Here is a 17,958-nt window from a genome sequence, read left to right as displayed (position 1 = left end):
ATCCTCACTGAGCCCTAGGAGAGCAAAGCTGCAATCTCTGCCAGCATGTGAACCGGCCCTGGGTTCTCCCAAACAGTAGAATTAGAATCCTAGAATCGTGGAGTTGGAAGGGGCCTCTAAGGCCATCCAGTCCAACCCCATGCTCAGTGCAGGAATCCACCTCCTGAGGTCATGAGTTCCACGGTCGTACTACTCTAACAGGAAGTTTCCCCCTGATATTCTACCCAAATCCGGCTTCCTGTAACTTGAGCCCATGGTTGCCCATCCTGCACTCTGGGATGCCCGAGAGCAGATCCTGCCCCCTTCTCTGCAGGACCACCCTTCGAGTCTTTGAAAAGCGCTACCCCTCCCTCTTGCCACCATCTCTGGTTCGAATGCTTTGGTCTTCTAAACCAGTGGTTCTTAACCTTTGTTACTCGGATGTTTTTGAACTGCAACTCCCAGAAACCCCAGCCAGCACAGTTGGCGGTGAAGGCTTCTGGGAGTTGCAGTCCAAAACCCCTGAGTAACCCAAGGTTAAGAAACAGTGTTCTAAACCAAGCACTCTGCCAATCTGAAGTCACTTTTAATTGATATCCACCTGGAGAGAAACTCTCTCCAAAGCCCAGAGAGGCTCTGAGCAAAGCCACCACCACCTCCTCCCCTCTGCAAGATCTTGGGGTAAGGAGGTGGGGCTTGGCTTGGCTGTGGCCGCAGGGTGGCTGGCTCTGCCGGGAAGGCCGTGGCAGGACGGATGTCCCGTGGGCAAGACTCTCCGGTTCTTTTCTCATTCCAGTGGAAAACGGCTCTGAGCACCAACGGCCGAGAGGGGCTTCTCAGAAGAGGAAGGTGGGCAATGGCTGCTTCCTCTCCCCCTCCAGATCAGAGTTCATCAGGACCACAGCGTCAGTTACAAAAGGGGAGATGCAAAACCTCAGCAGCAGCAGCAATAAATGTGTCCGATTGTAAGCGCAGATTAAAACACCTCGGAACAGGATGATGAACAGCTTGAGAGGGGATGGGCTTTGGTGGGATGGTTAGAAAAGAACTCACTCAGCCCGTGTTTTGTCTTGTTCAGTTTTTGAGGGAAAGGATTCCCCCCCCCCCCATTTACACCCAAAGCACAATGAAATCCCCCTCGAGGGCTGGGCCCATCGGTGCTTTTGCCGCTTTGAGGCCCATGAAAGCAACCCAAGGACAGGGACGGACACCCCTCTAATCAGATTTTGCTCGTTTATTAAGGCTGGTAGGTATGGCAGGACACCCTACCCAACTCTGTTCATGGCCTGCTTCCTTTCCTATGGGTCTTCAGGTGCGAAAGGGAAGGGGAAAACCTCGGCATAGCTGCGGCCCTCTTTTAAAAAGCGACACTCCTCCATACGACCGGCTCTGCTTTAAAAAACTGGGCTGACCGTCGCTGGAGAGACACCGGCTTTCAGAACAGGAACAGTCCAAATCTTATGCTCTTCACACGAGGAGAAAGGGCTCACCGTGGCACATGCTGGGTCAAGACTATTACACACACACACAAACATCCTTCTTGACATGAATATTGAAATGGAAGCTGGGGAATGTCCATCCAGCAACTTTTCAATCAGGTGCTGTAAGAGACTAGAAGATATTTACAAAGGCCACTTGTGGTGGGGGGTGGGGGTCTCCTTCCCGGGAGGACCAGAGACGGATTTCAGGATTCGTGCGCTAGTGCAGGACATTGGGCTCACAGCAGAGTTAGCGCCTTGGTGGCAGCACTTTTCTGCCATTACTGCGGGTAGAGCTCCACCAGCATCGCATGGCCCTGCAGAGAGAGAGAGAGAGAAGACAAGGCTCATTGTTACAGAAGGAACAGGGCCCTCCTTTCCATCCTCAGGAAAGGGGGTTACAAAGACTCGCCTCTTTGCAGCTGCTGAGTCACAGAGAGAGAGAGAGACCCCAAAACCCAAGGCCGGCAGCCCCCAGAATAAGGAGGCCCTTCAGGAGGAGTCCTCACCTGTCCTCCAGCAGCACAAGCAGCCACTAGGCCATACTGCCCTCCTTCCTTCTTCAGCCTGTGAGCCGCCGTCATCACCAAGCGGCAGCCGGTGGCGCCAAAGGGATGCCCCAGCGAGAGGGACCCGCCCCAGTTGTTGAATTTGTCCAGTGCGGGAGCTCCAACCTGCAAGCGAAGGGGAAGACGGGGGGTTAGGCCCTCGCGGGGCACTGGACGAAGCAGCCCAGCCCTCCATCAGCCTTTGTGGGAAGGCGCAAACCACCACACAACACCTTAGAAAATCAGGGCACCCCGTCCATCAAGATGAGAACACCAAAGTTAAAACACCAGCAGCAATTCGAGGGCAGGGTGGGAAGACGCGCAGGGTCCCGAGCTGCCAGAACTCTCCAAATACAAAGTGTTATTTTTTTTTTTAAAAAAAAATACAACATTTATAAATCTTGCCTCAAAAGGCAGCCATTTTCTTTTAAAGAGGGACATGGCTCTCCAGGGTAGTCAAGGGAAGAGCAGGGGTGAAACTCCCCAAACGTCAGGGAAACCCTGGGCAGCAGGGAGAGGCTGCCTTGAGGGAGCAAAAATCCCGTGGGCACCTCTCGCCCACCACAGCCTTACCTTAGATGTTCTGCCCATGTAGTTTTGGGCAAACCAGTCTGAATCCATCGCTTTCAAATTTGCTAAAATTTGCCCCTAAAAGGGAAAGGAAGAAGGAAAATAAGCCACCGTAGAGACAATCAAAGTCCAAGCCTGTCAAGAACTAGCGAGAACAAGCTGGTTAATCATGGAGCAAGGGGTCATGGATGATTCTCTGACATCTCTCTGGGAAAGCCATATTTTACGTGGAAGTAATGACCACGTGCCATCCATCTGAACTGGGACTTCCCAGGGTTTTCTCAACATCAAAGTGCTCCGATGTGGTTTCCCCTTTCCGATGGTGCTCTGGGAGACACACTCCGCTCATGGAAGGCCCAGGAGGGACCGGACGGGAGCAGCCAGCCCTGGGGCTGCACAGCCGGGCCCTCTGACCCTCACGCTTACTGCAAAGGCTTCGTGGAACTCAAAGACGTCGATGTCTGCCATGGTGAGGCCAGCCCTCGCCAGCACTTTCGGAGTTGCGTATGTTGGCCTGTGGGGAGAAGGAAGGGCCATCATCAGGGCTGGGCAGGGAGAAGGAGGTGGTGAGGGCATGCAGAGGATGCCCTGGGTTGCTTTACATCACTTGCCCCTGTGCCCCCTGCCTCGCACCCCGATGGCGGAAGGTACAGACCATCAGCCTCCCTCCGGAACTCTTAAAAGACGGATCTCCAGTGGCATGCCAGGAGGTGGACAGAGGGCGGAAAAGGCACAGGGGCCCCATTAACCCTCTCACCTGCATCCCAGTTAAAGAAGAGACCCCAAAGCCAAAGCAAACGGCTTTCTCAAACGGCAGAGAAAGCCTCCTTTCGTTTCACATCGGCCTTCCTGGGCCGCCGCCTTCTGCCAGACTCTGTTCCAAAATCCAGGCACCCAAAGCTGGAATGCCGGTGTTGGCAAACAGGTATTTCTCGCCACCCTAGAACAGCTCCGTGCTTGCCTGCATCCTCACTCTTTGACGAGTGATGGAGATAAGAGCGTGGGGCTTCACCCACGGGGCATTTCTCCCTCCCCCCTTGTAAAGGGAGAAGGCGTGAGGTGGGCCAGGTTGCCCTCACCCAGCCCTGCCTCCTACAGATGCCCTCCAGCAGGCGGTGCCTCAGCCGGGACGATGCCTCTAAGTAGGGCAAAGCCCCTCCCAGTGAAACAAAGCCAAGAACCTGACATGACGGTTGCTGTGGCTCCGTCTCTGTCATGTCGTCTGACCCGCAGTTGACGCAAGGTGGGCTTTTTTGGGGGGGGGAGAGGGGAGCGTCCTCCAGGCCCTTCCGTGACAAGCTCCCCAGCCTGCCCTGGAGGCTATGAGCCGAGGGCCCTGTCACTGGCAACGGCCCTGCCTGGAGGCCCCTTGAACCCCCATCCCTCGGGGGCCGCCCAGAGCGAAGAAGGTGCCTGCTTGGAGGCTGAGCTCCGGAAGAGAGCCGAGAGGGCTTCTTGAAGGAGAGAGGAGAGGCAAGCACCCCGTTGTTTCAAAAGACCCCCTTGGCGTGCCACGTACCCGAGCAGGAGCTGATCCTTGGGGTCCTGGGAGACGTAGACGAAATCCCTGAGCGACAGAGAAGGGAAAGAGGCAACTGTGAGACTGGGGGGGGGGGGCGGGGGGGGGACGTGGGCAGGACCCGCCGCCCCGTCAGAGGACCTCAGAGCCACCCCTGCTCACCGGAGGTAGGCCTTCGGCTTGTACCCCAGCGCCAGCGCCTTCTCTTCGGACATCAAGAGGACCGCCGAGGCCCCATCCGACTGGAAAGGAGAGCCGGAGAGCTCGGGTCAGTTGAGGGAGCAGAACGGGGACCCCCTCCCACCCACCCCTGAGAACAGAAGGCGACGACAAGAACCCAGGCCTTTGTTTACACTACAACTCCCAGAAGCCTTCACCCCAAGCGGTGCTGGCCAGGATTCCTGGGAGTGGCAGTCCGAAACCCACCCGGGGGACCCAAGGCTGGAAAGCACTGCTCACGACTGAAGGAACCCCGAGGAAAAGTTTCAAACTCCCCCCCCCCGGCTGCCGAGGAGGTGGCTGGTCTGAGAGCGGGCTTCTCGCCGGGGAGCCGAGCTGCGCCGGCCTCGACACCAAAGCGGAGACCCCTCCTGCGCCAGCGAAGGGCCGAGGACCCTTCGGGAGGACAGCGGCTCTTTTGCTTGAGGACCGAGGAGCCCAAGCACTCTCACGTACATATCCCTGCGGCCCTTTGAGGGAGCAAGGGGGTCTGAGGAAGGGCAGGCCCTCAGATCAAGCGCCTGGGAGGGAAGAGATGAAGTGGGGAGCAGCCAACGAGAGGCAGAGGGAAGGCTCAGGGGAAGGGGGAGAGCTGCGAGGCTGAAGGGGGGTGCAAGGGATAAGCGGAAGGGGAAGTGGGTGAAAAGAGGCAGAAGGCAAAGCCCTCCCGAGTGGGGCAGGAGGGCAGCCAGGGGTCAGGGAAACGCAAAGCTGCTAAGAGATCGCAACGACGCACCGGGTTACAGCTGCAGCCAGAGCGCCATGAATGGCAAGGGAAACCCTCTGGAGCCCCCTGACTTTTGCCCATCTCCCGGTGGGCCAGCTGCAGAACTGGACTGTCCCTGGCCAAGTGTAGGGAGGAATCGCATGGTCCAAGCCTTCCAAGCTTTTCTCATCCCGTCTCCTGCCGGGACTGGATAATTGATGGTGGACAACAGCACGAGAGGAAGGCTCCATCAAGCATGCATGAGCAATGGTGAGTGGACCATCAAGCCCCATGGGGCCGGGTTGTCGTTATTTCATAGTGTGTGGGGGATATTCATATACAGTGGTGCCTCGCTTAGCGATTGCCTCGTTTAACGATGTATTCGCTTAGCGATGAGGTTTTTGGAGCGATTTTGCGCTCCGTTTAGCCATGTTCCCTATGGGGAAATTTCGCATAGCAATGTTCGGGACCTTGCCTCGCTTAGCGATGACAGTCTAGGTCCCCCTGTTTCGCTTAACAATGTCCATTTTCGCTATTTTTAAAGTGTCTTAAAATGTTCAAAAACTGTTTTAAATGCTTGGGATCATTAGTGCACCTTGTAAAACCTTTGCAAACTTAATTTGGCTTTGTTCTGACTCTTCGTTAATTTTTGGTGAATTTTTTTCTCTCCCATTGGAATGCATTGAATAGGCTTCAATGCATTCCAATGGGGGAAACATTGTTTCGCTTAGCGATGTTTCCTATGGCGATTTTCGCTTAAGGATGGTAACCGGTTTTCAATGCATTCCTATGGGAAATGGTGTTTCGCTTAGCGATGTTTTCCCATAGCGATGTTTTTTTGGGAACCAATTAACATCGTTAAGTGAGGCACCATTGTACAAAAACCCCCATCTCTATTTTCTACAATTCTCTGTCCCAAAGAAGCTGCTGCCCTCCACCAAGGTTTTTTGTGCTGGTGGACTCCTTGCGGGGGAGGGAGTGAGACCCTCCCCACTCCTTGTTCAGTAACAACAAGCTGCCCCCTTGCCTGTGGCAGCAGTGTGGAAAAGGAGCCAAGACCCTTCGCAAATGCAGAGGGGCTCTGAAAGAGGGGCCAGGATACGTCCAGTTGAGGGGGAAACGACACCGCTCATCTCCTCGCCCAGACGAAGGAAGGCACATGGCAGCCGGGCGCTCCCGCCACCCAAACCTTCGCCTGGGGGTGGAAGCCATTTCCCCTTCTCTTTCTGTGAGATTCAGAAGTCTCTCCAGAAGCTCCCCCCCCCAGCCACCCTGCCAGGTTCCTCAGCAGTTTTTGAAAGGGGAGATTTCCTCCCCTCGGATGGGCCCCCTTCCCTCCTAGCCCCACTCACCCCAGCTTCCTCGCTGGTGGCAAAGCCAAGCCCACCAGTGCCCCCCCCCCCCTGAGGGCGCCAACCCACACTGGTCCTGAGGCACTGAGAGCTCCAGGCAGGGGGTAGCCAGCCGGGCTTGGAAGCTCTGCAGGGAGAGGCAGGAAGCGCCCCACCCAAAAAAAGCGAGCAGGGGCCCGGGCCTCGCTCCCAGAAAAGCAAACCACCGGTTGAGGCATCGCAGTTTCTCCTGGGTCAAGGCCTGACATTTTTGAAGGAAAACATGTCTCAAGGGTCAGACCCGGATTCAAAGCGGTAAGCAACATCTCAGCCCACGGCGGGCCGTCTCCTCTGTGTTTCCTGGGAGGCTAACTCTGAGGCCCGTAAAAAAGCGGAGAGGTTTCCCTTTTTCCCCATTTCCTTGCTTTTGTTTACATGGGAGAATGGTCCACGCCCCTTACCAAGAAAGAGGAGTTGGCAGCAGTGACCGTCCCGTAGGGCTTGATGAAGGCGGGCTTCAGCTGACCCATCTTCTCCAGCGAAGACGGACGGACTCCGTTATCCTGCAGGACGGTGTCCTTGCCTGCAAGAATGTAAAGAGGCTGCAGCTCAAGAGCAGGCTGGGATGTTTTGAATCGGGCAAGAAGCTTCAGCCTGTCTCCATGCCATATCAAAGCATCATGGAGTCAGAAGGGGCCCAGAAGACCATCAAGTCCAACCCTCTGCAAAACGAATCTCTTGGCCATTTCCCCTTCTGCCCATGGGACCCCCACCTCCCCTGGCTTTCTCTCCACTTCCTCCTTAGGGGGCAGCCCCTTCCACCTCTCCTCAGAGTTTCCACCTGCTCTGCTTGCAGGAACTGGGAAGGGGGGGAAGGCCTTCAAATGTGTATGCAGAGGAGAACAAGCCTTCTCCTTCCTCTCCCTCTCCACTCCTTCAAGAGCTGCTGTTCCTCCCTTTCATTGGTCATTTCACAGAGAGCTGCTCCCGGCAGAGCTTCTTCCCCCCCCCCCGGCCCAGGGCTCCGAGGTGGGAGCTGGAGGGAAACGGATGAACGTCCCCCCGGTTCCTCCATCCGGCACCTTACCTGGGACCTTGAAGGGCACCACGTCCGTCAGGAGCCCTTCGTCCTGGGCTTTCTTGGCCAGGCTGTGGGACCGCAAAGCATACTCATCCTGCTCCAAGCGGGAGATGGCGAAGGCGGCCGCCAGACGGTCCGCCGAGTGGCCCATGGTCTCGTTGGTGGAGAACTCGGCCACGGCCGGGAGCTGCAAGAAGCCAGAAAAAGTGCTCGGAAAAAGCTGCTCCTTGGGAGTAAACGCTCGACTCCTCGGTGGAATAGCCAGAATTCAGCGGCAGCATTTAAGGTTTCCAGCGGGTTCCGAGAAGACCTGCTCCCCGCCTTCAGGTGTCTTTCCTCTCCGCTGCCTGCCTTCCACCTCCTTTATTCTCTCGGGTCCCCTAAAAAGCTCGCTCTTCGTCAGGCATGGCTGCACCAAACGAACAGCCCTGGGCTCTCGTCCCCCCCACCCCCTGACTTGCTTGGGGCAGCCTCTGGAGCCACTCCTTCCCTGAGCCAAGCCCTTCCCGGGCCACCCCCGGACGCTTCCATCGCCTCCTCTCCTTTCAGAGGAAAGTGCCAGCTGCCACTCTGGGTCAGCAGCCTCCATCTCAAGACTAACAGTCGCTGCGGGGACTTGTCTACGCCACCGTCGTCTGGGCCTCTGAGGAGATTTCAGCACTCCAAGACTCAACAGGCCTGCTCGGCCACGGCCGGACCGTTTGGCCCTTCCTCCTTTCCTTAACCGATTAACAAAACAAGCACCCTGAGAAAACGGGGTGTGGGGGGGGGGCAAGGGGGAGAGAGCTCTCTCTGCTGTTGATCCGTCTTGCTTTGTTTACCTCAGGAGTAAAGTAATTAGGGCGGATCCTGGAGATGAGCGACAGCCTTTGGCCCAAGGTTTTTGCCCGTGAGAGTCCCAGCATGGTCTTCCTCATCTTCCGACTGTGCCGGATGGGGACGTCCGACATCAGCTCCACACCACCAGCGATCACCACGTCCATCTGCCCGGAGGCAATGAGGCCGACGCCTGCAAGGGACAAAGCCAAGATGGCACCTGGCCGGGCACAAGGGAGGCCCCGACCCCCCTCCTCCAACATGGGGGGGGGAGGCAGGAGGCTGGGATGGAGGAAGGCAGGAAGGCAGCCGTTCCTGCAACTTTCCCCCTTAACCTTTCACTACCGGAAGAACGGGACCTCTTTTTCAGCTGCCACTGCTCCAGTGAGAAATCCGGGCTGAACTTAGGGAGGGTTTGTGCAGAAACTGCCAAACAGAAGGGTGAGAACCGCAGCCCAAAAGAACAGAAGAGCAGCCCGGGGGGCAAACGGGAACTCCCTCCGAGGGAGGGGGACTCTCTCCACCTCCTACTTTAACACATTCCCCCCCCCCAGTTCCCATTTTTGCCCCAGCTCAAAGCCAACCCACTGGGCTGGTCTCCCCACCATGCCACCCCTTGGGCTCAGCTGATCTCTTGTTTTGCCACCTCTCCTCTTAAATGGGGGGGGGGGCAGAAACCTGTCTCGGGGCAGTGAATAATTCCCGCATCAGGTTCTCTGAGGCAGCATCACTTCCTGCAGAAACTTAGCAAGGACTTAGGGCGGATCCCTCCCCTGACTTCAGCGTGGCTGCAATATTTAACGGGGACCTGCTGATGGAAGGAAAGCAGCCACTGGCAAACAGTCACCATGGCTGGGCAACCCTGGGGGGGGGGGGTGTCCAGGAGCCACACGCCTAAACCCGGGACCTCCCTGGGGACCTGCAGAAACCGAAAGTCAACAAAGAAGCCACCAGCAAAAAAACCCCTCCACGCCAAGCAAAACAGCATGGTTGGGGGGAGGTGTTATGTTTTTGCTAAAACAAAATGTGGAATTTGTTTTCGAGAAGAACCATTCTACAATTTAAAAAAAAGAAACCAGTGCTGCTGCTGCTGCTTTCCCAACTTGGGTGGGGTCATGGGCTCAAAACACGGCCTGGGGGGGCTGCATGGCTGCTGTCGCGAGCGGAGGCCAGGGGCCACCTGACCAGCACCCCGAGGAGCCCATTTGCCAGCTGGAAAAAAACACCCACCTTGTTATTTACACACACCGCTCAATGCGATAAGAACTCTCTCGACCTCTGCCCCCTCACAGCAGCCTCCCTTCAGGGAAACGTACCTGTCGTGATGGCTTGGTTGGAGGAGATGCACGCCATGCTGACCGTGTGGGCAGGGGTCTTGTCCGAGAAGCCGGCCCCCAAGGCAGCCTGCAGCGAGCACAAAAGAAAAGACGCGGGCGCTCAGGAAGGGCTTGCCTCTCTCGACCCTTCCCGGCCACGCCAGCCCCTTCGGGTTGCGCCTCTTGGCGGGGTCCGCAGGCCCCCTTCCCTCTAGGCCGGGACGCGGAGACGGCGCCCGGCCCTCATCTCCCTTCTCCAGGTCCCCACAGAGGAGGGACCTGCCGTGGCAGAGCCTTGTCCCATGTGTGGCCTCGAGCCCAACGAGCAAGCAAGCAAGCAAGCGCGCGCCCAGGTCACACGCACCCCACCCCCCTCTGAGCCATTCCTCGGAAGCAGGTCTGGGACAACAGCCAGCCTTCATTTTGGGGGACACAGAATCCTTACCAAAACACAGCCCCTGTCCGTCACCGGGAGCCAGAGTGGCACCTGGCGCAGGAAATCCTGGCCCAAGAAACCTGAGCTTAAACCCCGGCGGCCAGAGATTCCTTCCGGGCCGCCTCCTGCCCGCACGACAGCCGGGGCTTCGGGAGCCGTTTCTGAGGCCGTCACGGAAGGATCCCAGCACCCCTGCCTGTGCGGCCTCGTCCAGCGGCTATGAGGGGTTGTTGCGGCAACATCTCTGGCCGCTGCCCACCGCAGGGGGAGGCCTTCCCTCGTGCTGACCAGCCTAAGAGCAGCCACAGGGCCACTGGGCATGGGCTGGTCAGGGAACCTCTGGGGGCCCCCAATTCTTCCAGGGAGGCAGGCCTGTAAGGCAGCTTGCCCCCCCCTTCCCTCCCCGGGTCCCCCAGGCAGGACTTTTCCCCTCCACTCCAGTGTCTCACATGAACAGTGGAAGGAATCGTGAACGATCCTCCCTGCGGGAGAGAAGGGCAAAGGCCCTCGGAAAGTGGAAAGTGAACAGGGGCGCCTATTTTTATATCAGACGTTCGGGTCCACTCCTAGACAGAGACACGCAAGGTATGCAGGGGAATATTCGGGTCAAGTGCTTCACAGAGGCCACCCCCTCTTTTCTGGAGGGGAAAAAACATCATCCAAGAGGTTCCCCGTCATCACCCAATGGAAACTGTGACGCCACACCAGGAGGCCCCCGCTGTGCCCTGTCCCTGGCAGGCTTCCCAAGCAGAAGGGTGACAGGCAGCGGAGGCTGGGGAAGCAGGCTGCCTGTGAAGCTGCTCCTGGAGACGGGGGGGGGGGGGCGAGCCACACCTTCACGGACACACTGCCAAGTGGGTTACAGTTCAGGATGCAGTCCGGAGCTACAATTGCGCCACAGAGGGCGATGCTGAGCAGCCAGCCGGGCACCAAAAGCTGGGGCCAGCGAGGAAGGCAGCCCGCAGGAGGAACACAAGCCGGAAGGGGGAGGAGGAGGAGGAGGCCCACTGCCCTTGCGCAAGGCCAGAGGCACCGGGCCCTCCCCCACTGGGGAGTGCCTGGAGGCTGGCAAAACTGTTGGCATTGGCCAACGAGCGTCTTGCATTTTCCACTGTTCACAGCAACCTATGTTATCATTATCTTCACGTGTTCTTTACAGAGCTGGAACAGGGCCTGTCAGCAGGTTCAAAGTCCTCTGACAGGGGGCTCTTTTAAGCCAGAGATAATAAACATGTTGACACATGCTTGGGATGTGTTTTCCTCCTTAAAAGAAGAAGAGAAAAAAGGGCCAGAACTCTTTTCTGCACAGAAAACTGACAAAAACGGGCAGCTGGGAGCTTGACCTTCTGCTGACACCCAAGAAGAGGGGGGGGGGTTCCGGGTGAACAGACCCCCCCCTCGTGGTGCCTCTTCTCCCCTCCAGCTAAAGACAGCCGGGGCTCCGGACGGATTTAGTCACCATGGGTCCAAAATGGCGGCAGCGCTCGGGGCCGCCTCCTGCCTTCCATCGGCGCTCCCGTGCCATGGGGAACTGCCTGCTGTGGGGCTGCCCCACCGCCTGGGATGCTGCATCGGCCCAAGGGCCAAGAGAGATAGCAGGAACCCTGGAGCACTTCACGAGGCAGAGGCACTTCGAGAAGGAAGTCCCAAAACTAGGCCAGCTGTAAGGACCGTGCCCAATCCACCAGGAAATGCCAGGAAGGACAAATGGGAGTTTCAGTGTCCATGTGAGGCCAGGATTCGCCTGTTCACAGAAGACAAGAGGCCTGGCCAGAATCTGACAAAGGGAGAGCCTTGCTTGAGTTTTTAATGCATAGCTGTGTGAGATGGAATTAAAGCGAGTCCTTCTCCTGCTTGCTCCTCCATTCCCTCCTCCCCAATCCCCGCATGGACAACCTCCCTGTGTCTGCAGGGGGCTTTCCTCCCCATCTTACTTACATACCTCTCTAGCAACATTGCTGGTTTTCACCTCCTGGATGACCGTGCCAAAGATGATGTACTCCACGGCTTCCTTTGGGACTTCGGTCCGATTGAGGAGGCCCCTGAGCGGAAAGCATCAGAAGGAAAAACAACGGGGACAGGAAAGCAAGAACGTGAGCAGAGATGAGCGGCGACTCCTCTCCTTCCCCCCCCCGGGTGCCCCACTCAACACACTGCCACAGGAGCTGGTACTGGACCAGAAAAAGTCAAACCCACAACCACAGGGGCGGGCAGCAATGAGAGAACTTGCTTCTCGACGTTCATGCATTTCTCCACTAATTACCGTCCAACCACCACCTCCTCCGCCTCTCTACAGGAACTCTACCCTTCAGATAAAGCTTTGTCCAATTCAGGCCTCAGAAACATTCTGGAATCATGGGCTCATTTGAGATAGGATGCTTATTTTCAGTTTTACAAAGAGTTTGCATGTCAGGCAGGAAAACTGCTTTGGCAGAATCATGCTGTTCTCTTCATAGCTATCATGGACCTTCAATTCTCAACTGAACAAAAAAAGAGCTTAGTTATGTTTCTTGGCCAAGCTTACACTTTGTCCATTTGCCTTCGGACCAGCGTTATCGCTCAGAGACGCTGCCATGTACGGACAATCCTGGTTTAGGGCAACCCTATGAACCAGGCCCCTGCCATCAACAGCCCTGATCTCAGACCCAATGGTGTGACCGAACCACTACTCTGTTTGGGGAAAGCCCCCCCCCCCCGCCCTGCCACAACCGCAGGGTGCAATCTTGAGACTCAGAGGCTTCCCCCAAGCTCTGCAGTTGTGTGCATGGCAGTAACACATCCTTCAGCTGAAAACCTTCCCCCAGGAGTGGCTAGAATTGGAATTTATATATGGCATTCTCGATGGTGCTATTGTGGGGGGGCCACCACCCCACCCTCCGTTTCCTTCCTGAGCAAAAAAGAAACCAGATTTATTTATTTTTAAAGGACAGAAGGCAAGAAAGCCCGCCGGGGCCTCTGGCTCCATTCCCTAGTCATTTGCTACTTACTTCAGTGCAGCTCTGGACAAGTCGTGTGGCATCAAGTCTGAATACCTGAGGATCAGAGGGAAAGGAAGCGCACAGACACAAACATTAACACACGGACAAAGCAACTTGGTGGTGGTGGTGGGGAGTTGTTTTGTTTGTGTTGCATTTTGAGAACCCAGTCCTCACAGACTTCCTGCCCTCAGGTTTCGACACCTTGAGAAGCCCAGAAAATGCCAACCAGAAACCAGGCCTCCTCAGCAGTGGCTGGTGTCCTCCGTCCGGAAAGCCCTCCCACAGAAGTGACGTCAGGCACCCACCCTTCCTTTGTGCCTTTAAAAAGCTCTCGAAAACAGAGCTATTTGGAGGGGCTTTGGGGGAGGCTCCCCCCCAATTAATTGGGAAAGAGGAGGAAGGAGATGAGAAATGCCCCAAAATGGTTATATAGCAATTTTATTGTTCGTTTCTTCATTTTCTTTGTGGTACACTGCAGAGAACAGCAATTCGCTAGATGGGCAGCATATAAATGGAATAAGTAAATAAGTAAACAAACAAGCTTTTTTTGGGTGCTGTTTTGGTTCTTACACAACTAACAGAGAAGAACATGAATGAACGGTGAGTGGGCGGCTCCCACTGTCAACATCACATACTTCCCAGACTTCTTAAGTGTCAAGGATGTGCTTCACACTCACGTGGTTCCTGAATGCAAGAAGGGAATGCGAACGCCATCCACCACCACGATATTCTTCACTCCATTTTTTGCTAAAGTTTTCTTACTCTTCGTCTGGGCTGTAGAAACAGGGCAGTAAACACCGGCTGTAAGGTCATGGCAGACCTAAACCAACATTTCTCTTACTAAAACTACAGGAAACACACAGGACTCCTTCATTCGAAAGAGCCCCGCCCCCCCCCCCCCACACACAGACATCTTAGTCAAAACCATATGTTTCATTTCACACCAACTTCATCGTTTGGGGTCTTGGAATGATTCACCATCCCAAAAGACCAAGATGTTACAAAGCCCAGCCTACTGACATAAAGTTTCAGAAGCTTCCTAAGCACCCGGCTCTGCCCTTCAAGCATCACGGTTATTATGCACCGTTGAGTGAACCTATGAAAGAAGGATGTCCTCAACCGCCCTGGTCAGATCTTGAAAACCCAAGGCTGTGGCTTCCTTTAGGAAGTCAGTCCATCTCAAGCTTGACGGTCTTCTCTTCCTCCTGCCTTCACCTTTTCCCAACATTATTTCTTTTTCCAGAGAATCCATCCCTTCTCATCACGTGCCCAAAGTAGACCTCGGCTCACATGGCTACCTCTTTGTTTTTTACCTGCTGCATGGAGCTGGGATGAACAACTTAGGGATCTCAGAGCTGAAATACAAAACAGAAGAGTATCAAAATTTAAAGCAAAGCAATTGACTTCCATGGATTACTAACTGCCACATCAACAACAAAAAATGTAGAAACTCAGGTTTGTGCAGGCATTCAAATGTACATTTAAAAAATCAGCACCTTTTAAAAAATGATTTCCAAGTTTAGCCACACGTTCCTTTTCCATTGAGGACTGTGCCAAAAAGAGCTCGCAATTAATAGCAATAAATACAAATATAAAGTATTAAAATTGGTCAGGGTTCCAAAAACATACAATTTCCCTGAAAAATAAGACCTAACCTGAAAATAAGCCCTAGTATAATTTTTCAGAATGCTTGTCATATAAGCCCTATCCCCAAAATAAGCCCCAGTTAAGTGAAACCCTGTCCTCCAACCTTGTGCAGCAACAACCAGAAGAAGACGTGACTCTATTTGAATAAATGTAGATTGTTGTACATGAAAAAAAAATGAGATATCCCCTGAAAATAAACCCAAATGTGTTTTTTTGGAGCAAAAATTAATATAAGACTTTGTCTTATTTTCAGGGAAACACAGTATCAACAATTCAAAAGCAACACAATCAGCTGTTCAGATGGCATGCTGCTGTTCTGAACCAATCTTGACTATTTCGATGTATGGCAACCCTATGAACGAAGGGCATCCAAAAGGTTCTCCTCCTTTATTGTCTACCCGCACAGAGCTTCACCATGGCCCTATTAGAATATAGAGAAAACTTTTTACCCCACCCGTCAGCAATTGCATGCATTTGGGATTTAACTTGCAGAATCTGGCAGCGGCCCAAGGCGAGACGGACGGAAGGGTCTTGAGGGCGCAGGTCAGCATGGAGGCCATTTTGAAATCTGGAAGAGGAAGGGCGGATTAGAAAGCCAGCCGTTCATACTCAGTTGCACATTGCTTTTGGGAGCCTGGCTGGCGGCTAGACCTTGAAAGGACAACAACAAAGGAGGGGCAGCAGCCTGACAGAGGCAGGCAAACAGCTGCTCTCAGCCAGAGCTGGTCCATCCATTATCAGCCGAGGTGGCCATTTCATCATGGACGTTTGGCTAAGCACGGTCCCCACTCCCTGTGCCCCTCCCCAAGCCCTAAAGGCCCTCCGTCTCCTGGTCTTTCCCCCTTGCTAGAGGCCTTCCTACAGCCAAGAGGATCTCACACACACACACCCCCAGCCAGACTCAGGAGCTGCATTTTTGGAAACCCAGGTGGCTCCAGAGCACGGAAGCCATCCTGAGAGGGACCTGCTCTCTTGAGCCTCTTCTGCCCCTTGGCTGATCGATCTTCCTTTGCCTGCCCCAAATCCTGCCCAACCCCAACCCTCGACCCTTCCAAACTCAAATCTCCGAATAGGGTTCTGGGGTGGAATAACAAGCCCTCCTCTCCTGTCCCGGGGTTGGATCCTGTCCCATGTCTTTTAATCCTGGGGGTGTGTGTATCTCCTTATCAAGAGAAATTGATGTATTTATGATTTATTTAAAATAGTTTTGTTGTTGTTGTTTAGTCGTGTCTGACTCTGTGACCCCATGGACCAGAGCACGCCAGGCCCTCCTGTCTTCCACTGCCTCCCGGAGTTGGGTCAGATTCATGTTGGTTGCTTCCATGACCCTGTCCAACCATATCTCATCCTCGGTCGTCCCCTTCTCCTCTTGCCTTCACACTTTCCCAACATCAGGGTCTTTTCCAAGGAGTCTTCTCATGAGATGGCTAAAGTACTGTAGTTTTACCCCCACCTTTCTCCTTGAAAAGCAGCCAAGGTGGCTGACATCATTAAAAGTCAGTATTTAAAGCCGACAACCTGAGCGCACAATCAGAGTTCATTAAAAGACAATACATAAAGCTGATAACAAAGGAGTAGATAATTAAAAGACAATAGTGCAGCCAAGCACAATAAGAGAGAGATTATGAGGGGGTGCTGTTAAGTATTGAGCCTTACTCTTGTGCATGCAAATGTGAAAAACATCCATGACATGATCATGGAGGACCTCCGAATATCAGCCAAAAGTATTGCTATATATCTGAGAATATCACATGAGAGAGTTGGTGCCATTATCCACAATGACTTGGAAATGAGAAAACAGGCAGCAAAGTGGATCCCCAAACTTTTGACGACCGAACAAAAGAGGAAACGTGTGGGGATATCAGTGGCTGTTTTGGAAAATTTTGCAAGAAATGAGTCAGATTTCCTGGGCAAACTGGTAACTGGTGATGACACTGGATCTACTGTTATGATCCTGAGACAAAGGTCGGTGCAGAAGCAAATGGGAACAGTTTTCGGGGATAAGAAGGGAGTTCTGCTGGTGGACGACCTCCAACAGGGTTCAACCATCGATGCAAAATATTACTGAGCTTTATTGACGAAGCTGAGGCAAAACATCACGGAAAAACATCGAGGAAAGCTCTCCAAAGGTGTCATCCTGTTGCATGACAACGCCTCGCCACACACTGCAGGTGAAACAATGACAAAACTGGCCTCCTTAGGCTTTCAAGGGGTGCCCCATCCACCCTATTCTCCCGACCCGACTCCTTCTGACTATTATCTGTTCCCCAAACTCAAAAATACACCTAAAGGGACAAAGATTTGGGAGTGTTCTGGAGGCAACGAATGCTGCAAACGAGTGGTTACGCCATCAGTCGGAAGAATTTCATTTGCAGGGACTTAAGAAGCTGCAGGACAGACGTCGCAAATGCCTTGACTTCCTGGGGGGGAATATGTGGAATAGTGTGGCAGTTACAGCTGCCTAGCTCAATCTTTTTTTTTTTCTGGGAAAGGCTCAAAACCTATCAGCACCCCCTTGTATATATATTGCTTGTGTCTTCCATTTTGTGGGTGTGTTTTATATAGATAAATAAATAAATAAGTCAGGAACCATCCGTCTAAAAGCCACAGACAAGGACGGAGCTCGTCTGCCGAGGGAAGGGCGGCCTCTAAATACGTGAAAGACAAAATACCGTACAGTACAAACCAACCCCAAACCGGGCCCTGCTAAGAGATCCCCTAAGCAAGGGACAGGCGGACAAAACAACCCTGCAGGGCAGACCGCCCAGGAAAGCCATCGCCTCCCCACCCCCACCCCGACGTGGCAGAGAAGTAATTTCGCCCCAAGGAACGAGGAGTTCCGTTCCTCCTCAACGGTAACGGTAACGGTAACGAACCAACGCCCCCGCCCAAGGCATGCTAAGCCACGCCCCAAGTTCCGTCCCTCGCATTCCCACGTTACCCCCCCCCCGCCAGCTTCGAGGCGCCCGGCCAGGCCAGGCCAGGCCAGGCCTTCCCTTCCCTTCCTCACCGGGCGCGGCGGCGGCGGCGGCGGCAACGGCGGTTCCTCCTGACCTTCCCGGCCGCCTGCTGGGCCCGTTGGACACCCCCGAGGCCACGCCCCTCCCCCTGACGTCGCGCGCGCCGCCTGCCCAGAAGGTCCCCTTCGGCTTCCTCAGCAGGTTCCCCCCTCCTCTTCAAGGCCTCTACAGCAGTGCCTGACCGGATGTGCCTCTTTCCCTCCCCACGCCCACCCCACGAAGGGGCGCCGGAAGTCTTTTCGTGAACAGCCGGGAAATCCTTTTCTCAGGAGGAGGCGGAGGACAGAGGAGGCGGCGGCGGCGGCGGCCGGCGT

The 17,958-nt window shown here is 54.6% G+C and overlaps 1 protein-coding gene across 1 annotated transcript; it reads right to left on the bottom strand.

Moving 5' to 3' along the window:
* Positions 1-1,195: 1,195 nt before the first annotated feature.
* HADHB (hydroxyacyl-CoA dehydrogenase trifunctional multienzyme complex subunit beta) lies at positions 1,196-17,784 on the bottom strand. The gene is made up of 16 exons (XM_020814198.3): positions 17,635-17,784; positions 15,115-15,192; positions 14,291-14,332; positions 13,655-13,751; positions 12,987-13,031; positions 11,942-12,041; positions 9,564-9,651; positions 8,253-8,440; positions 7,438-7,618; positions 6,812-6,933; positions 4,257-4,336; positions 4,095-4,142; positions 3,002-3,089; positions 2,579-2,653; positions 1,967-2,131; positions 1,196-1,774 (listed from the first exon to the last, which is right to left on the bottom strand). The coding sequence occupies exons 2-16, from the start codon at positions 15,182-15,184 to the stop codon at positions 1,739-1,741; spliced, it is 1,425 nt and encodes a 474-aa protein (XP_020669857.3). The 5' UTR covers positions 15,185-15,192; positions 17,635-17,784; the 3' UTR covers positions 1,196-1,738.
* Positions 17,785-17,958: the final 174 nt, after the last annotated feature.

This window comes from Pogona vitticeps, chromosome 1 (assembly GCF_051106095.1).
Source record: "Pogona vitticeps strain Pit_001003342236 chromosome 1, PviZW2.1, whole genome shotgun sequence".
Taxonomy (NCBI): Eukaryota; Metazoa; Chordata; class Lepidosauria; order Squamata; family Agamidae; genus Pogona; species Pogona vitticeps.
The sequence above is the reverse complement of the archived record's forward strand: the minus strand, read 5'-3'. Positions and strand labels throughout refer to the sequence as shown.

Coding starts and splice junctions, on each gene's coding strand:
- HADHB (XM_020814198.3), bottom strand. CDS start 15,184: ATGGCCTCCATGCTGACCTGCGCCCTCAAGACCCTTCCGTCCGTCTCG. Junction 13,752..14,290: donor ATCCCAGCTCCATGCAGCAG/GTAAAAAACAAA, acceptor CTGTTTCTACAG/CCCAGACGAAGAGTAAGAAA. Junction 6,934..7,437: donor GGTGCCCTTCAAGGTCCCAG/GTAAGGTGCCGG, acceptor ACATTCTTGCAG/GCAAGGACACCGTCCTGCAG.